At 63.6% G+C, this 21,864-nt stretch overlaps 1 protein-coding gene across 1 annotated transcript; it reads right to left on the bottom strand.

Annotated features, from left to right (window-relative positions):
- Positions 1-687: 687 nt before the first annotated feature.
- Positions 688-13,571, bottom strand: C10H16orf74 (chromosome 10 C16orf74 homolog). The gene is made up of 4 exons (XM_048355006.1): positions 13,522-13,571; positions 8,049-8,094; positions 1,344-1,487; positions 688-1,149 (listed from the first exon to the last, which is right to left on the bottom strand). Exons 2-4 carry the CDS (start codon positions 8,074-8,076, stop codon positions 1,091-1,093), a joined length of 231 nt encoding a protein of 76 aa, XP_048210963.1. The 5' UTR covers positions 8,077-8,094; positions 13,522-13,571; the 3' UTR covers positions 688-1,090.
- Between the last annotated feature and the right edge of the window lie 8,293 nt (positions 13,572-21,864).

Genomic DNA, 21,864 nt, shown 5'->3' with positions numbered 1-21,864 from the left:
CAGGATGCAGTGACCTCCTCTGCCAGTGCACAGTGAACTCTACACCCCAGCGCAGTGACCTCCACCACCCAATGTGCAGTGACCTCCACCCCCAGTGTGCAGTGTCCTCTACACCACAGGATGCAGTGACCTCCACCCCGCAGTGTGCAGTGACCTCCACCCCCCAGGATGCAGTGATCTCCACCCACAGTGCAGTGTCCTCCACCCCCCAGGATGCAGTGACCTCCATCCCCAGTGTGCAGTGACCTCCACCCCCAGTGCAGTGACCTCCAACCCAGTGCACAGTGACCTCCACCCCCAGTGTGCAGTGACCTCCACCCCCCATGATGCAGTGATTTCCACCCCCAGGGTACAGTGACCTCCACCCCCCCCAGGATGCAGTGACCTCCACCTGCCAGTGAGCAGTGACCTCGACCCCCAGTGCGCAGTGACCTCCACCCCCAGGGTGCAGTGACCTCCACCCCCCAGTGCACAGTGACCTCATCCCCCAGTGCGTAGTGACCTCCACCCCCCCCCAGGATGCAGTGACCTCCACCTGCCAGTGAGCAGTGACCTCCACCCCCTGGGTGCAGTGATTTCCACCCCCGGGTGCATTGACCTCCACCCCCTGGGTGCAGTGATCTCCACCCCCCAGGGTGCAGTGACCTCCACCCCCCAGTGCGCAGTGACCTCCACACTTTTCCCCAGGCTCCCTCGTCTCCCACCCCAAGAGGCAGGAGCAAGCATCTGTAAGGAGGATCTTTACTTACAATGCAAAAAGGAAATTATAAATCACATTGGGACTGTTGCAGTTTCTGTAAAACAATGTGTAAAAAACAGAGCCAGTCCTCTGGTGAGCTGTGGGCACCGGGCCTGTGTGCGAGGCCCGGGGCCGCCCGAGCCCCGCGGGGTCACAGTGGCTGCAGATAGTCCCCTCCCCTTCGCCATGTCCGGTCAGTGAGAACACGAAGGTGTCAGGCGTCCAGTCCACTCAACGCCGCACTGGGGGCCTGCGGCGTGCCACTCCTGTCTTGCTATCGTCCCGTCCGGAGCCGGATCGCTGAGCCCGTCCAGCTGCCAGGGACAGCCACGCCCGCGTCAGGGCAGGTCCTCAGGCCTCAGGATCCATCTCACCGTCATCCGGGCCAGCCCCCGTCTCATCCAGCCAGACTAGGAGAGAGGCAGCCGTCCGCAGTCCGCACACGGGGCCTCCCTGCCCTGCGGCTGGAGGCTCCGCCTCGGGCCTCAGGCCGCGAGTCCACCCGCCGGCCAGGCCCCTCCCCTGGCTTGCCCCTCTATAAGATGGAGGACGCCCCCGCTCGGAGGGCGCCCGGGGCCGTGCCCGCGTGGCCGCGCCGACTCACCTGTCCACCTCGAGTCCCGGGCCAGCACCATGCTGCCCGTGGGCGTGGGGGGTGTGATGATGATGTTGGGCACGTCCAGGCTCTTGTCGTTCAGGACGGGCGCCTCGTCATGGCTGCCGCTGGCGTTGACACACATCTTAAAGCCTGTGGGGCAGCACGCAGAGGCAGGCTCCCACGTGTGCACAAGCACGCGTGCGCTCGCACACGCCCATGTGGGCACACGCAAGCACGTGCAAGCTGACAGCCCACACAGGTACAAGCTCACACATGCTCACGCGCATACACGCGAACGTGCACACACAAACACACGCACACGTGTGCACACACATCTCCCTCCCACCTGCCAGAGGACACGGAGGGAAACTGAGGCCCGGGAGGCTTGCACAAGCTGCTCGCCCTATTGTCACCGCCCTGCTCCTGTGTGCACTAGCTCTCTGGTGTGGTCGCAGCTTGGAAGGCCCGGAGCGCACACTGTGCCGGGTGCCCAGATCAAGCCTGGGCTCCTGAGCTGGGTGCACCTGGCCCCGCCCTTCCGAGCCAGCCCTCCACGCTCCACCCCAGCCGCCGCCACTCCCGGTGCCGGCCACAGGACACCCACTGGCCTCGCTCACCACCCAGGGCAGCCGATCCCCTCCCTGCAAGCAAGCGGGGCTCCCAGAGCCCTGGAGGGATGCGGAGGCTGGGAGGGCGGGTGGTGGGGAGGGGAGAGGCAGGGCGAGTGGTGGGGAAGGGAGGGGAGAGGCAGGGCGGGTAATGGGGAGGGGAGGGAGGAGGCAGGGCAGGTGGTGGGGAGGGGAGAGGGAGGCAGGGGGTGGTGGGAAGGGGAGGGTAGGGGGAGGCAGGGGGTGTTGGGGAGGGGAGGGGAGGGGGAGGCAGGGCAGGTGTGGGGGGGCAGGAAGCAGCAGCCCAGCCTAGGCTGCAGGCCAGGCTTGAGGAGGGGCGATGGAGCCGCCCGCGGGCAGAACTCTCGTGTTAATGAAGGCGCCTGCCTATTTCTTGAGGGAAGGGCTGGCCTGGGGTTCTGGCACCAAGGTGAGGTGGGGCGTACGGACCCGGGGACCAGACCCACTCCAGGCTTAGGTGCTGGAGAGTGGGTGCCGGAAGCCATCCTTGGAGACGGGGCGCTGCTGAGTCTTGGGGCCGTGGAGACTGTACCCTTCTTTATCAGCAGCACCTCGGGGTCTCAGTACTGGGCCGCACTGCTCAACCGGCGGGCAATGTCTGAGATCTAACAGACACCCCGGCCCACCCCCGAAGGGTTGTGTCTACTCTGTGCAGGCACCAGGGTTCAGACAAGCTCCCAGGGGGCCCTGCTAGCCAGGGTGACTTCGCTCGGGGCCTCGGTTTCCCTGGCTGTACAGCCAGAGCCCCGATGCCAGCGTTAGGAAGGATACACGTGGCACGAAGCAGGTAGGAGGGGTGGCCACGGGGGTCCAGCTGGCCAGGGCCAGACCCCACACCCGGGCTTTGCCCAGGACACGGCTGGGCTCCAGCCTGGGGCAGGCCTGGCCCTGGCAGGCCCATGGCCCGCGGGCGCCCTCTGCTGGTCCCGGTGTGCCAGCGCTCTGCTTTGTGCCTTCTCCGTGGCGGCTCCAGCCCACCTGGGCCACCCACCGGCTTTCTCCCCTGCCCCGGGGGCGGGCACACTCCCAGGCGCCGGGTGCCGAGGGCACAACTGCTCTGGGCAGCTCACGGGCGAGCTCCCCCCTCCCCGCTGGACCCACAAGCGCCGGCCACAGCATCTGCCACCGACAGGCCCTGCCCCCGTCCCTTCAGCCACCCAAGCCCTGTCCCCGCCCGCTCACCCCTGCAGTGCCAGGAGGAACGTGGCTGGTCCTGGCAAGACACTTGGGGGGCATTTTTTCCTCTCCTCAGAGCGCCTGTGGGCCGGGGGGTGGCCAGCCACCAGACTGTGGCCCTGGGCCGGGCTGCCCCCCGCCCTGCAGCCCAGAGCCCAGGCAATGGCAGTGAGCACCCCAGCGGGGCGCCGGGCACGCTGCAGGCCCGGAGCACAGCTGAGAGTCAGAGGCTCCCCACAGAGGCTGCTGCGCCCGCGCCCCGTCCCGCCTCCCGCGCCAGCCCTGGGCACACAAGGGGCACCCTGAAGAGCGCAGGGTCAGCTGGAGGGGGGAGGCTCCCCCTCGCTAGGAGAGGCCACAGGAGGCTGGGCATCCCCGGCACCAGGGCTCTCATGGTTTCTCCGCCCAGCAAGGCGGGCAGCGAGGCACAGAGAGCTCAGAGCACTGCTGCAGGGCCCCGGCCCTGGACACACAGCCGCCCTCCCCCCCGGGGCAGCCGGGGGCGGGGGGAGAAGCAGGCTTGAGAGGCCGTGGGCTGGGGGAGTCCTAGAGCGAGCGCGGAAGGCACTGGAGGAGCCGCAGCAGACACCAAGGCCCTGGGGCTGGGGCGAGCACGAATCTCACAGACGACAGGGCAAATCTTTCCCAAAAAATCCACGCCGCTCCGGGGGCCAGATGCGTGTGATCTTCCTTCTTTTTAAATTCCAGTGGCCAGGGAAGTCCGGTGTGGTTGCAGATGGGGCTGGACAGCTCTGGCCCTTTTACCTTTCCCAGGCCGCCCAGCCCACGACGGGGGCTGTTTTAAATCTCTTTTTAATTAAGGGAAAAGCCCCGGCTGGCGTCCGGCGTGGACCGCGGGAGAGGGGGCTGGGAGACGCGGAGAAAGGAGGCCATGACGCAGGGCGCCCAGCCGGCCCCCCTCCTGCCTCCTCCGCCAGCTGTCCCGTCAGCAGAGCCCAGGTCGTGGGGCGGCCGGCGGCTGGGTCGCGGCCATCCCCCCCTGCGGGAGACACAGCCTGGCTGGGCGGGCTGGGGGGACCCGGCCCAGGAGAGGCCGCACCCCGGAGGCTGAGCCGGCTGCGCGCGGGGCGCCCTGCTCTCCGGCTCTCCGGCGACGGCTCAGCCGAGCCCCCGGGCACCGCAGACCCCGCCTGCAGCAGACCGAGGAGCGCGGTCCTGACGCCCAGGCTGGGGCTCAGAGGAGGGGCCCCCGGAAGTCACGTCGGCCCTGGGCCCCGAGGCCAGGAGCAGTTTCTAGAGTCACCAGTGCGGCCGGCCGGCCTCTGAGACCTCACTTGCCATTCCCTGCGCGCCTGGTCCTGCGGGCCAGCGAGACGGCCACGCGGAGACGCGGGCAGAGCCGGGGCCCGGGGGCTCCCGGAGCCGGGAGAGCGGGGAAGGACCCTGCAGCCAGCACCCGCGGCCCCGGCACCGCCTGTGCTGGGTGGAGGCGGAGGCCGCCCCGCGGGGCGCGGCCCTGCACGGGGAGCACAAGCCCCAAACGGCACCGTCTCCCCGGCCAGTACAAAGGTTTGGTGCGGGACACCCCAGGCGGCGGTAGAGTTTTAGGGGTGCTCTGGAGTGTCGGCTGGCCCCCTGGCTGCGCACACACACCGGCTCCCTACCAAACCTGCTCCTGTTCAACCCAAACACCTCCCGACACTCAAGGTCGGGATCCTGACGTCAGTGTAGGCCACGAAGGCCAAGTCCGAGACCCCGCTAGCCGGCGAGTGTCCCCGGGGGCCGCAGGACAGCCTGGGATGCGCGGGGGGAGGGGGGGGCGGAACCGAAGCCGGGCCCGTCTTGGCTGCGGGCCTGGGTCTGTCTTGGCCGCGTGCGGCGCTGGGCCTGGGCGCCGCGGGCTGGGTCACACCCAGGCCTGCGCTGCGCCTCCAGGGACCGGCTGGGCAGAGGGCCCGCCGTGAAAAATGGATGAGCTTCCTCCCCGGCACCCAGCTCTCAGCAAGGCAGCCTTTTAAGAGCTCCCAGCCCCGGGCGGGCCGCGGGGCTTTTAGCCCTGCTGTGCTGGGAGTGGAAGGTGGGGGTGTGCTTTCCAGGAACAGCTGGCTCTGCAGCACCCCTGTACAGCCCTGCCGAGGACCCGGGCGGAGGCCTGCCTGCAGCTGGGACGAAGGTGGGCCCAGGGTCCCTGCCAGGTCCCTTGTCATCCAAATGTCCTGACCCCGTGGTCAGAAGGTGACGACAGTGCAAGTGTCCTCAGGCCCACAGCTGAAAGCCTGGCCCTTGGCACCACTGGGAGATGGAGGACCCTTGAAGAGGTGGGGCCTAGGGGGAGGAAGTCAGGCTATTGGAGGTGGGGCCTAGGGGGAGGAAGTCAGGCTATTGGAGGTGGGGCCTAGGGGGAGGAAGTCAGGCTATTGGAGGTGGGGCCTGCTGGGAGGAAGTCAGGCTATTGGAGGTGGGGCCCAGGGGGAGGAAGTCTGGTGATTGGGGGTATGCCTCTGAGGGCTTTAGTGGAACACTGGCCCCTACCTCCTCCTGCTAGCGCTCCTTCTGCCACTAGGTGAGCTACCTCCTCTGCCACGTGTGCCTGCCCTAATGTTCCAGCACCATAGGCCCAAGGGACCGAGGACTGAAACTGAGCAAAAACAAAGCTTTCCTCCTTTTTAAGTTGATCATCTCAGATATCCTGTGTCCACAAACGTACAGGCGACTTAACACGATCCATTCGATAGACTAGTTATTACTCAGTCCCAAAATGGAATGAAGGACCAGCACACAGACTAGGAGTGTGGCTCAAGGAGTGGAGAACTTGCCTAGCAAGCTTCAGACCCTGACTTTAAACCTCAGCACTGCCAAAGTACACTAAGAAAACAACAAAGTCACCAGGAAACAATGACCCGAAAACGCAGCTGAATATGGAAACGCGAGGCCGCGGTGAAAGTCCCGAGAGCACCCGAGGACCAGTGCCAACGAAGCTCCCTACCGGAGGGAGGGGACAGGGGCCGACTGGAGGGAGGGCAGAGCCACCCCTGCAGGACAGGGCAGCTCCACCTCCTTCCCGAGAGCACGTGGTGGGTGCACAGCGTGGATGCGCTCCATGCGCGGTGCGCTTAGCGGTTACCAGAGCGAGTTCCGTTCCGTCTACGCCATCTCCACCAGAGGAAAACAACACAAAGAAGCCCTGAATGCAGCTCTGCTCAGGACCTGCAGAGACTCAGGCTCACCCGGAGGCGAAGACGCCGCAGGGTTAAACCACAGCCATGTCTGCTCCCAGATCAGCCCACGGAGCTCACAGCTGCTCACGGAATACCTATACACACGCACGCACGTATGCACGTGTGCACGCACGCACGCACACATACACACGGGTCTAGCAGGTGTCAGGACCTGGAGTTGACAGGTTGACTACACTGCTCCAGCAGCTCCAGCAGCTCAAGCCTCTTGGCAAACAACACCCCGATTCTCTCTAGGGTCCTCTCTAGGGTCCACTGCTCCCCTCCCTTGCAAGCAGTCTCGGCAGAGCTGTCAGTCAGGATGCCAGACCCTCAATCAGAGGTGGGCGCAGAGCTCAGCGTGACCAACCAGAGGTGACCCTGAGGGTCGTCCATTCACCATGGCCATACCCCAGACACACCTGAAGTCCCCCTTCACCTTGGGGCGGGGGGGGGGGGGGAAATCATTCTTCACTCAAGTTAATTGGAATCAGCTCCCAAGCTTGCAGACCCCTAAGCTTGCCTGGTGCTCAAAAAGTAGGCTACATTAGTCAGGAGGCTGAGATCTGAGGATCTCCGTTCAAAGTCAGCCCAGGCAGGAAATTCTCTAAGACTCTCACCGCCAATTAACCACCAGAAAACCAGAAGTGGCGCTGTGGCTCAAGTGGCAGAGCGCTAGCCTTGAGCTGAAGAGCTCAGGGACAGCACCCAGGCCCAGAGTTCAAGCCCCATGGCCGACTAAAAAATAGAAAGTGGGTTACAGAGCCCTAGGTCGGGGGCGGGGGCGGTGTAGGGGCAGAAACAAGAGCTAAGTAGCGGCAGGGGTGCACTGGGCTGAGTGAGCCACGCGGACCTGTCAGAAACCCAGTGTACTGACAAGGGAGCTAGTTCCAGGCCACCCAAAGTGAGGCTGACCTTGGAAAGGTGAAAGGGCGGGAAAGACAAGACAGGAGGGAGAGTCCCCGGGGCAGGGAGGCGCCTGGCGTTCAGTGTGTTTCTGCGTGTGTGTCGTGCGTGCAAGTGGGAAGGTGGGAATGCCAGTTATGTGGAGGTGTGCACGTGACGGTGTGTGTGGCGTGTGCGTGTTGGCGTGTGCATGCTAGGCGTGTGTGCACGGGGTGGTGTGTGCGTGTCAGGTATGTGGGTGTGTGTCAGGAGTGTGCACAGGGGTACAGCACTGAGAAGACGGCAGAAGGAGGGAGCGGAAGGCAGCCTGGGGACCTGCGCGAGGGAGGAGGGCGGGCGGGCACCTGCCCGGCGGGCTGAGCAAGGGGGAGGACCACGGGCCTCCCACGTCTCCATGCAGCCTGTTAGAGCCGGCGGCGCCTCTGGACAGGAAACACAGAATGGAGGTCTAGGCTCTGTCTACCCTCCACCTACCATGGCCTAGAACGTTCTTCCCACTGCTCTTCCTCTGTCCTACACCAGGCGGGCTGGCCCTCCCTCCAGCTCCCGGCTCCCCCACTCTCTTGGCCCGGCCTTGTCCTGAGGGGGAACTGAGGCCCCGGGGCAGTATTTTCCCCAACCGCGAATGCAGACGGAAGGAAAGCCTGGAGGCTGGTGTGCAAGGGGCTGTGCGTGTGCGGTGTGCGCGTGTCAGGAGGAGCCCGGGAGTCAGGGCTGGCGTTTGCAACGCACCTGCTGGCCTTGAGGAGACGCGGGGCCGAGTCTCCCCCAAGGCTTCCACCCTCCACCCCCATCCCCGCCCCGGGCCCCGCCCTCCACCTTACCTTTCAGGCAGGACATCTTGAGCCCCATATCTTCTCCTCCGTGGGCCTGTGGAGCGAGAGAAGCGTGAGAGGGGCAGAGCCTCCTCCATACGGGCCCCGGCCCCATGGGCCAGCTGGGCACTCCACCGGGGGCGGGGAGGGGGGGCAAGGCGGTGGCTGAGAGGTCACAGGGCCTGCTGTGAGGTCACAGGACCCGCTGGGAGGTCACAGGGCACAGGGCCCGCCGGGAGGGCACAGGGCCTGCCGGGAGGTCACAGGGCACAGGGTTCGCTGGGAGGGCACAGGGCCCGCCAGGAGGACACAGGACACAGGGCCCGCCAGGAGGACAGAGGGCACAGGGCCCGCTGGGAGGACCACCTCCATGCAGCCCAAGTGTGCTGTGCTGCTGGGCCTTCAAGTTCAAGGGGAGGCTGGGGGCCCAGGGCCTGGGAACAGCAGTCCCCGCAGGGCTGGGCTCCTTCAGGGCGGGCCACCATGGGTTTTCTGTTATCCTCTCTTGGCCCCCTGTTTTATTTCAAGGCCTCTAGTCAATAACCCTGAGTCTTTAATTCATTGCAGTGCTGGGGTTTGAACCCACAGCCTCGTGAGCCCTAGGCAATGGCTCCACCCCTCAGTCCCCGGCCCCCGAGCCGCGCAGGTCCTGGGAGGGGAGTGCACGGCAGGCCCAGAACGGAGCAGGCCCCGGTGGGGAGGGAAACAGGCGGGGGTGCCGGCACTCAGGAGGTGGAGGCGGTAAGGCAGGTGGAGGGCTCCGGGCCAGCCTGGGTTACGTAATGAGGCCCAAGAGAGGGGTCCGGAACAGAGCTCCGGGGCTCAGCACTTGCCCAGTGTGTCCAAGGCCCCGGGCCGGAGCCCTCCAGGTGGCACAGAAACAGGAACAAAGTTCCTGCCCGGGCCTGGCCCTAGAAATGCTGGGTAACTGGTCTGGGTGGAGTCTGCCTCCTTTGTTAAAAAAAAAAACCAAAACTCCCCGGAGAGTTGTGTGGCTGCAGGGGATGCGGGGCCTTGAACTCATCGCCCGTGAACACTGGGGCCCAGGCTCGTGCCAGGCCGACCCAGAAGCCCCCGGAAGCCCCATGTGGCGGAGGCGGAGGCCCCGTGGGCACAGGGTTGGCAGGCCGTGGCTCTCCTCTCCTGTCCTCCACACCTCCAGCCAGGGTCTGAAGCGCAAGCTTTCCCAGACGGGCCAGGTCTGGGGATGCCAGCAGGGCAGGGGCCGGAGCAGCACAGGGGTGCAGCTCTCCACTCAAGGGGGGAGATGGGGTCCTCTGTACACTTTGTTTGTAAAGGATTAGAGGAGCGGGGCGCCAGTGACTCACACCTGTAATCTCAGCTACTCGGGAGCCTGAGATCAGGCTGGGAATATGGCCTAGTGGTAGAGCGCTTGCCTTGCATGCATGAAGCCCTGGGTTCAACTCCCCAGCACCACATATACAGAAAAAGCTGGAAGTGGCGCTGTGGCTAAAGTGGTAGGGTGCTAGCCTTGAGCAAAAAGAAGCCAGGGACAGTGCTCAGGCCCTGAGTTCAAGCCCCAGGACTGGCCAAAAAAAAAAGGAGGCTGAGATCTGAGGATTGTGGTTCAAAGCCAGCCCGAGCAGGAAAGTCCATGAGACTCTTATCTCCAACGAACCACCCGAAAACTGGGAGTGGCCTTGTGGCTCAAGTAGTAGAATGCTAACCTTGAGCTGAAGAGCTCAGGGACAGCACCCAGGCCCAGAGTTCAAGCCCCATGACTGGCCAAAGGGGAAAAAAAAATTAGAAGAAAACTTGTATCTTAGTTGACGGTGGAGTAAGTGTGAAGTTCTCTGACCGTCACTGCGTTTTTGTAAAGGGTGCTCCTGCGGTAATTCTGGATCAAAGGTCATCCTCTCTGCACATTGATGATTGGCGCAACAAGAGCAGCCAGTGGGCTGCATCTGTGTGGACAGAAGGGACCAGCAAGCCAGGTGCCAGTGTCACAGCCTGTAATCTGAGCTACTCAGGAGGCTGTGATCTGAGGATTGTGGTTCAAACTGGGCCAGGCAAGAAAGCCCATGAGACTCTCATCTCCAAAAGCTAAGGACAGCACCCAGGCCAAGTTCAAGGCCCAGCACTGGCATAAAAATCCAAGGAAGTGACGCGGGAGCCACGGCTACTGCTCATCTCTGGTGATGGACAGGGTGCTGGGATTCCTGCAAGTTGTTTGAAAGTGGGCAACGCCTTCAAGAAAGTGCCAACCGGGCATGGTGGCTCCCACCTGAAATCCATCACTGAGAAGGCGGAGGCAGGAGGATGGGCCTCACGGCCGGTGGAGACAAAGTAGCAGGGCGACCCGGTCCCCAAAGCAAAACACAGACCAGAGGGCTGGGGGCGGGGCTCGGGCGACAGAACATGTGCCCAGCACCTGTAAGACGGGGTTCAAACCTCAGTACCCCCAAAAGGCGGGGGGGAGGGGGGGAGGGGGAGAGAGCCCAGCCCCCACGCGTGGTGTGAGCGCCTCTGTGCGTGCTGGCGGAGGGCGGCCCCGGCAGTGTGGACGCCGACGGTGTGTGGCTGCTGTCTGGCTCCGCTTCCTTCTGAACCTGGGCCGGGCAGTACCCGCACGGCCGCTCCTTCCGCTCCAGAGCAGCAAAGCCTCTCCGTATCACTCAACGGTCACGGGGCGCCTCTGGGGACGGGGCCAGGCAAGTGCACAAGCTGATTTCTTCCTGCGGGGGTCTGTCCCTCTGCGTGGTGACACGCAGGATGGGAGTGGCTCTGCACGCGGCCCTGCTCCCAAGCCACCCGCGTGTCCAGCGAAGGGACGTTCTTCCGCGTGGGCTCTGACCGTTTCCACAGGAGCCCCAGGGGAGCAGCTGTCAGGAGTGGGCTCCTGCTCACCCTCCATGTTGGTTGGTTGGTACCATTCCCTAGGGCTTGAACTCAGGGCCTGGGCCCTGTCCCTGAGCTCTTTTGTTGAAGGCTAGGCTCTACCAAGTGAGCCGTAGCTCCACTGCCAGCTTTTTGGTGATTCCTTCGAGGTAAGAGTGTCATGAACTTTGCTGCTGAGCTGGCTTTGGATCGTGATCCTCAGGCCTCAGCCTCCTGGGGAGTTAGGATGACAGGAGTGAGCCACCGGCACCCGGCTTCCAGCTTTTGTTTTGTCATCTGTGGGGCTCGAACGCAGGGCCTGGACGCTGACCCTGAGCTCTTTTGCTCAAGGCTGGCGCTCTACCAGTTTGAGCCACAGCGCCACTTCTGGTTTTCTGGAGGTTCACTGGAGATGCGTCTTGTAGGGACTTTTCAGCCCAGGCTGGCTTCAAACACGAGCCTTAGCTCTCAGCCTCCCCAGTAGCTGGGATCGCAGCCACGCGCCACGGCGCCACGGGTTTTTAACACAGACAAGTAGAGAACCCCGGAGGCACGGAGTGGCCCGCGTACAGATGGGGGTGTCCTGACCCACTGGCCTCCCTCCCGCCCCACTTGGGAAGACCGCGGTGGTCCCGCTCTGCGGCGAGAGGCGAGCCGGGTCCAGGAGGCACCTGGAGAGGCTGCAGGCACGCAGGCAGACCGCCGGTCACTCACCACCGGCCCACAGTTACATCCCGCTGGGTCTCCTTGGCTCGATTTGCGGGACCTGGCCACTCTCACCAAAGCCCTCTGACTCTGTCTGGCATCTCACGGTGGAGCTGGATGCCCAGGACTGAGAGCGGCTGGCAGCCAACTGGCCTCAGTCTTTCCAGTGCCACCTCCCACATGGAATCTGAAAACCCCACCAGCACAGAGTTCAGCCTGAGTCACGGTGGTACCTCACCCCACCTCCCGAACAAAGACCTCTTTTAAAGACGAGGCGGGGCCAGGGCCAAGTCAGATGGGAGGAATGGGAGCATTTGCCTAGGTGGGTGGACCTGAGAGGCAGAACCAGGTCCATGGGCCCAGGGAGGCTGCAGGGCCCGTACGCCCCTGAGTCTCTCCCATCTTTACCGAGGGCTCTCTCTCCCCAGCAGGGTCAGAACTCCCGCAGGCTGGGCCACAGAACTGTGCTGGGAACAGACACTGGCTTTGAGGTGCCACTCTCTGGTCAGAGAGGGGAGCCACCTGCTACCTTAGGTCCAGCGCAAGGGCTGTGGGCCTCAGCCTGCAGAGCAGCTGGCCACAGCCTCTCAACAACAGCAACCAGGGGCCAGGGTACCCACTGGGCTCCCACCCGCCCACAGCCCACCTCGGATGTGGGTGCCTGCCTCTACCTTACAGGTCAACAAAAGCGTTTTTAAGTGGCGAGGGTCAGGAGGGAGAAGGGTACCATGTGTGGCTGTCTGCCCAGCAGGTGTAGCCAGTCCAGTGAGGAGTCACTGAGCCACCGGGAGGCCGGCTGGGAGCCGCTTCCGGTGCCCCTGAGAGCTGTGCGCTGTGGCCTCCCTTAGCCATCTTTCTAACCATGGGCTTTACACCCAAAGCCAAGGCCTGGCCCTGCGTGGGCCAAAGAGAAGAGCCATTCCCCACGGGCTCAGGCCCGTGTTTGCCACCTACCAGCCATGTGGCCCTGGCTCAGTCACTGTTCTTCGTGGGCCTCTGTTTCCTGCCTTCAACTGGCGACAAGCACAGGGTGGGTGAGAGGCCAGCACAGGTAGATGCTCGGGGAAGAGCTCGGCTTGTCCTCCATCCCCGGAGGCCGAGTCCCCTCCCAGGGCTCCTGAGGCGACCCGCACCTGCGCTGGGACCTGAGCTCCTGCCGGGGCAGCCCACCGGCTGAGGGCCTTCCAGGGAGATTAGGCGGCAGCTTTCTGCCTCCTTGGGCTGGCGGAGGGATTAAGTCTATAAATACTCAGCCTCCCGCCTTTCCCGAGGACCAGTGGCCCAGGGGTGGGGGCGCGAGGAGGGTGTGGCCTGGGCAGGTAGGGGGGGTGCTGTGTGCTTGGCACCTCGGTCCCCCAGGCCGGAGTCTGGGGCAGGGTCAGCAGACTCTAGGCACGCCTTAGCCGCAGGCTCTGGGGCCTCGGTCTCCCCATCTGTTAAATGGGACCCCCGGCACGGCCCGCGACCGGGACCCGGGTGGCCCTGGTACCGTGGCCGCCGGCCCCCGCCGCCCCCGCCACCCCCGGGGCGCAGCCGGCCGGCACGCGCCTGCGTTCCCGCGGGGCGCCCTTTGCGGCAGCCGCGGCTGTGAGGCGCGGGGAGCGCAGGGCCCCTAAGTGAGGCGGTTCATAAATAATGGATCCGGAGCGCTCGACGCGGGGGGGGGGGGGCTCCCCGGAGGCGCGCCCCACCCGCCCGCCTCGCGGCCCGTCCGAGCCCGCCGCCCGGGACACGCCCCCGCGCGGAGCCGCAACTCGCGGCCCCGGGGCCCAACTTTCCCCAGCGCGGCCCGCCGCGCCCAAGTCGGCGGGAAGTTGCGGGGGCCGCCGAGCCCGCGACCCCGCGGTCCGCGGGCCCCGTCCTCCCGGCGCCGGCGCGGGCAGGGCGCCCACGCGGCCGCGGTCCCGCAGGAGCGCCGGGGCTGGGCGCGGGCACTCACCGCTTCCGCGGGCGCTCACGGCAGAGCCGCGCTCCGGGCCGGCCCGGGCGCTGCCGGCCGCGTGGACCGGGCTCGGGGGCCGCTGCGACGAGCCTGCAGGGAACGGCCGCGGGGTCATGGCCCGGCGGCGCTCCCGGCCCGCCGCCGCCGCCGCCGCCGCCGCCGCCGCCGCCGCCGCCGCGCACGCCTCGGGGCCCCCGCCCGGCACCTGGAGGACAGCGCCGCCGAGTCCCGCCCCGCCCCGCCCCGCCCCCGCGGCCGGCCCCGCCCCCGAGTCCAGCCCCGCCCCGCCCCGCCCCGCCCCACATCAAGCCCCAGCCGCTCCGTGAACCTGGCCTTGGGACAGCCCTGTCCCGGCCGGGCCCCGCCCCCGCAGCTAGCCACGCCCTCTCTCCTAGCCACGCCCCGTGCCCGGCTCTGTCCTTGCGAGCAGCCCCGCCCCCGCCGGCCCCGCCCCCGCCGGGACCGGCCCCCTCCTGCGGCTCACTGGCCGGGCTACCGCCGCGGTCCCGGCGGGGCGGGGCGGGGCGGGGCGGGGCGGGGCGGTCGCGGCCTCGTGGGGCCGGTGCCAGCACCCGCAGCCTGGCCTCCCCTGCCCGCCTGGCCTGCCTGTGCGCCCTCTCTTGGCTCTCCCTAAGGGGTCCCGGGAAAGTTCTGGCTGCACGTTTAGGCGGCCTTGCCCTTCAGTCCCGGGCTGCGAGGGGGGGGAGGGGGGAGTGCAGGGAAGGAGTCACCGCGGCGCGGCCACCCCGTCAACCTCTAAGGACAAGTCAACTCTGACCCCATCTTGTTTCTGGGGCTCAGATGCGCCCTGTGTCCCTGGTGCTGGGGTCCAGTCATCGCCTCTTCACAGGACTCCACGGCTAACTGCTGGGAATAAACTTGGGGTGTAACCAGAGGGTTGCCTTTTGCTCCCCCCTCTTTCAGATTTTTGATGACTTCTGGGTTTAACATCATTTCCCAGAGGTGGTGCAGAGGCCTTGTGTCAACATGGGCCTCTCAGGAGCCCTGGCTCCCCACAAGGTCATGGGTGCCCCCCCACCCAGTGAGCCTCAGGCCTCTACATTCTGCGGGGTTCTCCTAGAGGCTCGCACGGGGCAGACAGATCTGAGGGTCTACGGTGGCAGCCAGCGAGGAGACCACAGGAGGGGCAGCAGGAATCCTCTCCCCGGGGTGGAAGCCAGGACAGGGGCCCCCTGTGGGCAGTCGCTTCTGGGGCTCTGGGCTTGCATGCCTGTAATCTCCCCTTCACCAGCAGGCTCTGCATCAGAAGAGGGGAAAAAAAACAACTGGGTGGGGTCACCTGCAAGGAGGGGCAGGAAGACAAAAAGTAGGGACCTAAGACCCAGAGGAAGGGTGTGAGAAGAGGAAGAAGCTGCAAAGCAGAAGCTGCAGCAGAGCAGAGAAAGGGGTCCTGTGTGGTAAAGGACAGAGAGATAAAGGCTCAGGCCCGGGGGCCCCAGCAGGCACTTCCTCTTGCAGGAGAGAGAGAGACCAGCCTTGGTAGGACAGCGGATGCCCTGGGTCCCCTTGTCCAGGCCTGTGTGGCTCAGGGGTCAGGCCTCCAAGTCCCACCCATTCATGGCATGGTGCAACAGGGTGGCAGGTCCTCATTCCCTCCACCGCTCACTCCCCATGTGACTTTCTGTGCACCAGGACGTGCCCAGCGTGTGGCAGGCGCTGGCAGCTTGGGGACAGGCAGGCAAGTCCTCTTCCTCCAGGAGCCCGGGACCCAGTAGGGCAGAGCCTGAGCTTCATGAGTGACAGGGGTCACACGCAGGAGTGAACGATAGGGCTATGGTCAGGTTCAGGCTCCAGCTGGGATTAAGGATGGAGAGCTGGGCTGGGAATGTGGTTTAGCGGTAGAGTGCTTGCCTAGCACGCATGAAGCCCCGGATTCAGTTCCTCAGGGACAGTGCCCAGGCCCTGAGTTCAGGCTCCAGGACTGGCAGAAACAGCAACAACCAGGATGGAGGACTGGAAGGACAGAGGGACTAGCTTGTTACATCCCAGCAAGAGGTGCAGGGCATGGTCTCATTAACTAGGAAGGGAGGAGAATGCAGACCTGTGCCTACTTCTGTGTATGCATCAGGCAGTCTGGAAGCTTCCACCAGACCCCCACCCCCACCAGCTGCCTGTGAGGAAAGGGACTCGATGCTCTGCCACCTCATGAAACCTGGACCGTGGGGATGTGTTACCCAGCCCCAAAGTTAAAGTAGAAAAACAGCCATCTGTGGCTTCTAAAACACAGAGAAAGCTGCAGAGTTGAAGCTCATGAAAGTTTCCTTAAGACATGGGAACTTCATGCATCATCCGTTTTAGTTCTCAGAACAATGTCAGCAGGTGGGAAGTTCAGCTTCACCCCGGTGCTTCACCAAGCACTCGGGAAACTCCGTAAGTTGCTGACAGCCAAAGAGAGTGACCTCACATGCGGGACGGCAAACATTATCGCTAACAGAGTGTGCCAACCTAGGGGCGGTGGTGCACACCTTTAATCCCAGCTCTTCCCCAGGCAGAGACGGGGGGATTGTGGGCCAAGGCCCCAGGCAGAAGGGTTCCAAGATTCCATCTCAACCCGCAGCTGAGTGCCCAGGCGGGCACAAGCTACGGTAGGAAGTGTGGCTGGGAGGCTCACGCCCACTCACGCCCACACCCACGGTCCAGGCCGGCCTGGACAAAGGTCCCTATCTCAAAACCAGAGCACCCCAGGGTGAAGGTGCCTCACCTCTTTGGTTCTAGCTACTCGGGAGGCTGACACTTGTAATACCCTGGTTTGAAGCCAGCCCGGGGCCAATAGGTTCAAGAGACTTCATCTCCAGTGAACTCTCAAAAAGCCCAGATGGAGGCGTGGCTCAAGTGGTAAGGCACCTGCCCCAGCAGCATGAGGCCTTGAGTTCAAACTCTAGTCACACACACACACACACACACACACACACACACTCCCATAACGAAGCACTGGGTGGTGGATATGGGCGGTAATTTTCCCAAGTTGGCTGAGCTCTGGGCTGGGACCTCCCAGAGCCAGAGACATGTAGGTCTCCACTTGGTGGGGTGAGGCCAAGAGGGAGGTGGGTGGAAGTGAGTGGGGGGGGGGAGAAGCAGGGCGGAGGTGGGGCGGGCGGGAAGAACGGAGCAGAGCTTCCAGGTTTTAGTCTTGTGACTCCCCGGGGCCCACAGCAGTTTGCGTTGCTGTGAGTTTTCCTGTTGCCCAAGCTAGGAACAGCAGGACTTGGAACCGTCATCTGGTGCTTTGGGGCCGGCAGGGAATTAGCAGGCTTTGAGCCAGAGGCACTCCAGTTGTCCCCCCACGCCCACCCCCAGGTGTCCTTGAAGGACAGCCATGCCACCCGTGCCCAGACAGACCCCCATCTGCCCAGGAGGCAGCGAGAGGCAGCCAGGCCCCCAGCCCAGCCCCCCCCCCCCCGCCGGGCTGCAGGCAGCCAGTGGCACCATGATCTGGCTTCGTCTCCCATGTCCACCCAGAAGCACACGGGGGGGGGGGGGCGCCTGGGCCTCAGGAAGGAGCTGAGACCTCGGGATTCGGAGCTGGCGAGGATCAAGGCACCAGAGGAGGGCAGAGGAGAGCAACGGAGAGGAGCCTCAAGCCTGGCGCGTGGCCGCCGGAGCAGGAGAGGGGGCGCCCTCGGTGCTGCTTGGTCAGAGACGCCCCTGTCCGGCCCCGGCCGGTGGCTGCCGTTTATCATCGGGAAGGGCAGACGCCTCTGATGAACCTCCTGACACCAAGCACAGGCATGAAACGCGGAGCCTTCTGGGAAAGGCTCCGTGGAGGGGGGAGGGGACCAACAGGGGCGCAGGGCCCTGCCCTCCCCCCCCCGCCCCCATTCAGAGCAGGTGGTCCACTCAGGCCGGGGCACCGTGGGCTGGCAGCAGCCGGGCTTGGTGAAAGCTGGCTGGCGGCCTGGCAGCCTCCAAGTGGGTGCTACCCACACTGGCCTGGGCACGCACCCAGCGGCCAGACGCCACTGCTGCTCTCCTGCAACCCTCCACAGGGTGGTGCGGGCCCCAAGGGAGGCAGGACCACCTTGCGGGGCCCCGGGCGCTCACGGGACCCCCAGGGTGTTCACGGGGCTCCAGGCGGGCTGATCTGCTCTCCAAGACACTTGACGACTTCCTTGGGGCAAGAGGAGGCAGAGCAGAAGAGACAGCCCCCCTCAAGGGACGAGCCTCGGCAGTCCGCGAAGGCCCCTGGACCTTGGATGCGTTCATCCCCAAGTGTCTGGTCCCTCTGAATTCATGTCTATCTGTCCACCTGTCCATCTGTCTATTGTCTGTGAAACTTTTCTCAGCATCAGGCTGGCAAGGCAAGGGCCAACAGAAATCCAACTTGAGCTACAGGTGCTATTTATTTTCTAGCAGTCACATTAAAAACAACAACAACAGCAACAAAAAACAAAGCAGGAAAGGTTGGGAGGGGCGCTGTGGCTCAAGTGGCAGAGTGCTAGCCTTGAGCAAAAAGAAGCCAGGGACAGTGCTCAGGCCCTGAGTCCAAGGCCCAGGACTGGAAAAAAATACCACCACAGAGCCAGGTGCCTGGTTCACACCTGCAATCCTAGCTGCCCAGGAAGCAGAGACTCTCATCTCCAATTAACCAGCAAAAACCCGGAGGTGGAACTTCTTCAAGTGGTAGGGTGCCAGCCTTGAGTGAAAGAGCCAGGGGCCAGCACCAGGCCTTGAGTTCAAGCCTCAAGACTGGCACACAAACACACACGCACACACACACACACTTACACACACCACCACCACCACGTGAGTCTGACCCCGCTGTAAGGGTCACATTCCTTAGCCCTCACTGAGGAGGGGTACCGGGGTGTTTGGCACGCTGCTCGGCGCCCGAGGGTAGAACACTAGGAGAGGCTGGGGAGCTGCCACCCCGTGCCTTGTAGGCCCTTGTCCTCCAAGCGGAGCCCCCTCCTACCTCTGGGACAGGCGATCAGTGGCTGTCCTGCGTCGCGGGGACTCGGCTCAGGCTGGGGACGGTCGCTCGCTCCTCTGGGGTGGCCATCTGCGCTTCCAGTGCTGCGGGTCTGCTCCGGGCTGGTTCTCCCCGGGTCCTGCCCATTTGTTCTAAATGCCTGGCCTCTGCAGAGAAGGGAAATTATCTCTAAGCTCAAGCCCTGTGTGTGCCCTGTGGCTTTCTGACGCTTTAATCCCCGGCTTCCTACCCCCACTGTCTGCCCAACCAGAGCCAGGCAGAGGGCAGGCGCCACCCAGGCAGAGGAGAGGAGAAGGCCCCTTCCGGGTGTTTGTCCTGGGCCAGGCAGGTGTGGGCATCTTGGGGACCTCAGGTGTTCCTGGGGTCCACAATAAGCTTCCATTTCCCTACGTCGCTGGTAATCAGCCATGGAGGCTGAGCTCCCGAGAGAACGTGGCGCGGCCGGAGCTAGGACGTCGCAGGGCTGGGGGTCCCAGGGCACAGACCCGGCGTCCCGGAATGGCCTCTGTGGCACGTGGCCGCCTGCAGACACCTTCTGGAGCCATGGCTGGAGGCGACAAAGGGGGGACCGGGGCACTGCAGGAAGCAGGGTTCTTCTTGGAGTCACCAACGCCAAGGAATACCCCACTGCCCCAGTGCTGGCAGACGCATGTGGGGCACACCTGGAAGTCAACGAGCCGGCCCCGCCTGTTTCTCCGTCTGGGGGCCACGTGTGGCTAAGATGGCGGGGCCTAACAACCACGCGCAGCTGCTACAAGTGTCATTGGTGATAACCCAGGGGCGGTTCTGTGGGCGGTGAGGTCCCCCCCTTCCGCCCTTGATGGACAGCTCACCCCTCCCCTTCCTGCCGATCTTAGACCTGATTGGCTCCTGTGCCTTATATGAGTGGCACGCACTTCCCCAATACACGAGATCTTGCGCCGACTTGACTCCTAGGCCGTCTGACTGCCCTCCGGTGAGGGAGGGCTGGGTGTGGGTGGCCTGCCGACCCTTCTCCTTTCTTGGCTCGTCGGGGCGTGCCTTCCCCGTCTCTCCCGCGGGGGGCTAAAGACCCCGAACGGTGGGGGAACAGCCGTGTGGCTGGGAGTCCCGGGAGGCCGGGGCTCAGCCGGGAGCTCGCCAGACAGCGGGCATTGCCGACGGGCCCAGTGCCGGGAGCCTGGCTCACGGCCTTCGGGCGTCTTCTGAAGTGCAGCTCGCTAGCTTTACCCACGGCACGTGGGATCTCCTCAGGCCCCTCGCAAGGTCAGGGGCAGACTCTGCTGGCCTGTGGCTTTGAAAGCAGAGCCCCAGAGGCACCCCGTTTCCTGGACATCCTGAGCTGGACGAGACCTCCTATTTCCAAGGGAAGAAGCCTCCAGACTTCCCTGCGCCCGTCTCAGCGTGCTCAGGACTGTGTCTCCTCCGAGAAGAGAGCCGTCCGTGCACATGCTGACATGGCCGTTTGGGTCTGGGCAGCGGCAGGCGCCCAAGGGCTTCCCGGGCCTCTACGAAGTCACAAGCCAGCCCCTGCGGCGGAGGGGCCCCTCCAGGGCTGGGGTGACACCCGGCCCGCGCCTGCCTGGGCTCCCTCCGCAGCACCGCAGCCGGGAAGCGGGAAGACGTGGCGGGAGGCTCAAGACACACTGAGCGCTTGTGGGCGGAAAGCCAGGAGGAATGGCGATTAGTAAACAGAGATCTATTTTTAAACTTGCATCTCATCATTGCAGTTGCAGAAAACGTCCACGGCGATGGGAAGCGACGCCCTGGGATGGTCTTCTTGCCGCCGTGGTGCCACAGATGCAGTGTAAGAAAGGAACGGTTTTATGTTTTGGGAAGGGGGAAAGGGAGAGAGAGGGCGAGGGAGGGCTGCGTGCATCGTATACGGAGGGGAGATGGCACAACGGGCCTCCCCCCCCCCCCCAAGTAAGGGGATGCGCGGCAAGGAGCCATTTCTGAAGCTCAGACTTGACTTGTGAAAACAATTAAAGTGTAGCAGGCCGAGAGATGCTATCTTACAGAAGTAATACGTTTCCCAATACATCAGAAAAACAAGCTGCTAAAGAAGTCAAAAGCCAGGAACTGGCTGCTCAGGCCTGTAATCCTAGCTACTCAGGAAGCTGGGATCTGAGGACCATGGTTCAAAGCCAGCCTGGGCAGGAAAGGCCATGAGACTCTTATCTCTAATTATCCACCAACAAAACCTGAAGTGGCGCTGTGGCTCAAGTGGTAGAGTGCCAGCCTTGAGCAAAAAGCTCAGGGACAGTGCTCAGGCCCTGAGTTCAAGCTCCAGGACTGAAAAACAAAATTATAATTTGTCCTCTTGACCTATTAATGGATGAGACAAAATCTAAAGCCCACGGCGGGAGCTGGCTCAGCGATGGGAGGCTGCCCAGGAGGCTAAGCTATGTGCGCAGTGCTGGTAGAGAAACGTCCCTACCTGCACGCCCACTCCCCTCGACTGAACATCTTCACGTGGCTTTTCAAAATAGAAATCTACTGTGTAGCTCCTTCTAATCTTTTCCATGAAGAGGAGGAGCATGAACATGGTCCTCGTGGCTGTGACATATTTGCTCTTGGATCCTGGGTAGGGAAGAGGAAGTCTGTTTTCACCCCCCCACACAGAACTTCTGGAGGTCGAGGAGAGGAGCCCAGCCCAGTCCAAGGCTTCCACTGGGAACCGAGGAGCAGGGCCTTTCCACAAATGCACTTACTTGTGTCCTGGGGAAGGGCAGCCTGCCCCGGGACAGCACTGGGCATCTTCACAATCCCAGCATCAGGGAAATGGAGGCAGATTTTCAAGTTGGAGTCCAGCCTGAGCTACATAGCAAGATGCCACCGTGTCAAAAAATGAATTGGCAGTGGCTCGCAACGGTCACCCTAGCTACTCAGGAGGCTGAGATATGAGGATGGAGGTTCAAAGCCAGCCCAAGCAGGAAAGTCGGTGAGACTCTTATCGCCCATTAACCACCAGCAAACCGGAAATGGGCCTGTAGCTCAAGTGGTAGAGCGCTGGAGCTCAGGGACAGCGCCCAGGCCCTGAGTTCAAGCCTCATGACAAAACACCTGGAAGGGTAGTGCTGGAGGAGGCTCTCCTGCTGCTGCCACAGGGGTCCCTGCTGAGACCCCGGCACAGAAGGGAGGAGGGAGGAAGGGGCGGCTGGGCACATACTCCCTCTCCCCCCCCCCCCCGCCCCATGCTATCACAGAGAAGGTCAGTTTGGAAAGTGAAGGGTAAGAGGTGTCTCAAGGGGAAGAGAACACTAGTGCATCAAACACAGCACACGATTTAAAGGTGTCTGAACTGTTTTCCTGCTTGCTGATGAGTCAATGAATGCCGTGTCACAAACCAATTGCTACAAATTCCTCCACACAAAGAAACGATAATAACTTGCTTTCAGAAAGGTCTC

The sequence above is a fragment of the Perognathus longimembris genome, chromosome 10 (genome assembly GCF_023159225.1).
Source record: "Perognathus longimembris pacificus isolate PPM17 chromosome 10, ASM2315922v1, whole genome shotgun sequence".
Classification (NCBI taxonomy): Eukaryota; Metazoa; Chordata; class Mammalia; order Rodentia; family Heteromyidae; genus Perognathus; species Perognathus longimembris.
The sequence above is the reverse complement of the archived record's forward strand: the minus strand, read 5'-3'. Positions and strand labels throughout refer to the sequence as shown.

Coding starts and splice junctions, on each gene's coding strand:
- C10H16orf74 (XM_048355006.1), bottom strand. CDS start 8,076: ATGGGGCTCAAGATGTCCTGCCTGAAAG. Junction 1,488..8,048: donor CAAGATGTCCTGCCTGAAAG/GTAAGGTGGAGG, acceptor GCTGCCCCACAG/GCTTTAAGATGTGTGTCAAC. Junction 1,150..1,343: donor CCGGGACTCGAGGTGGACAG/GTGAGTCGGCGC, acceptor CCTCTCTCCTAG/TCTGGCTGGATGAGACGGGG.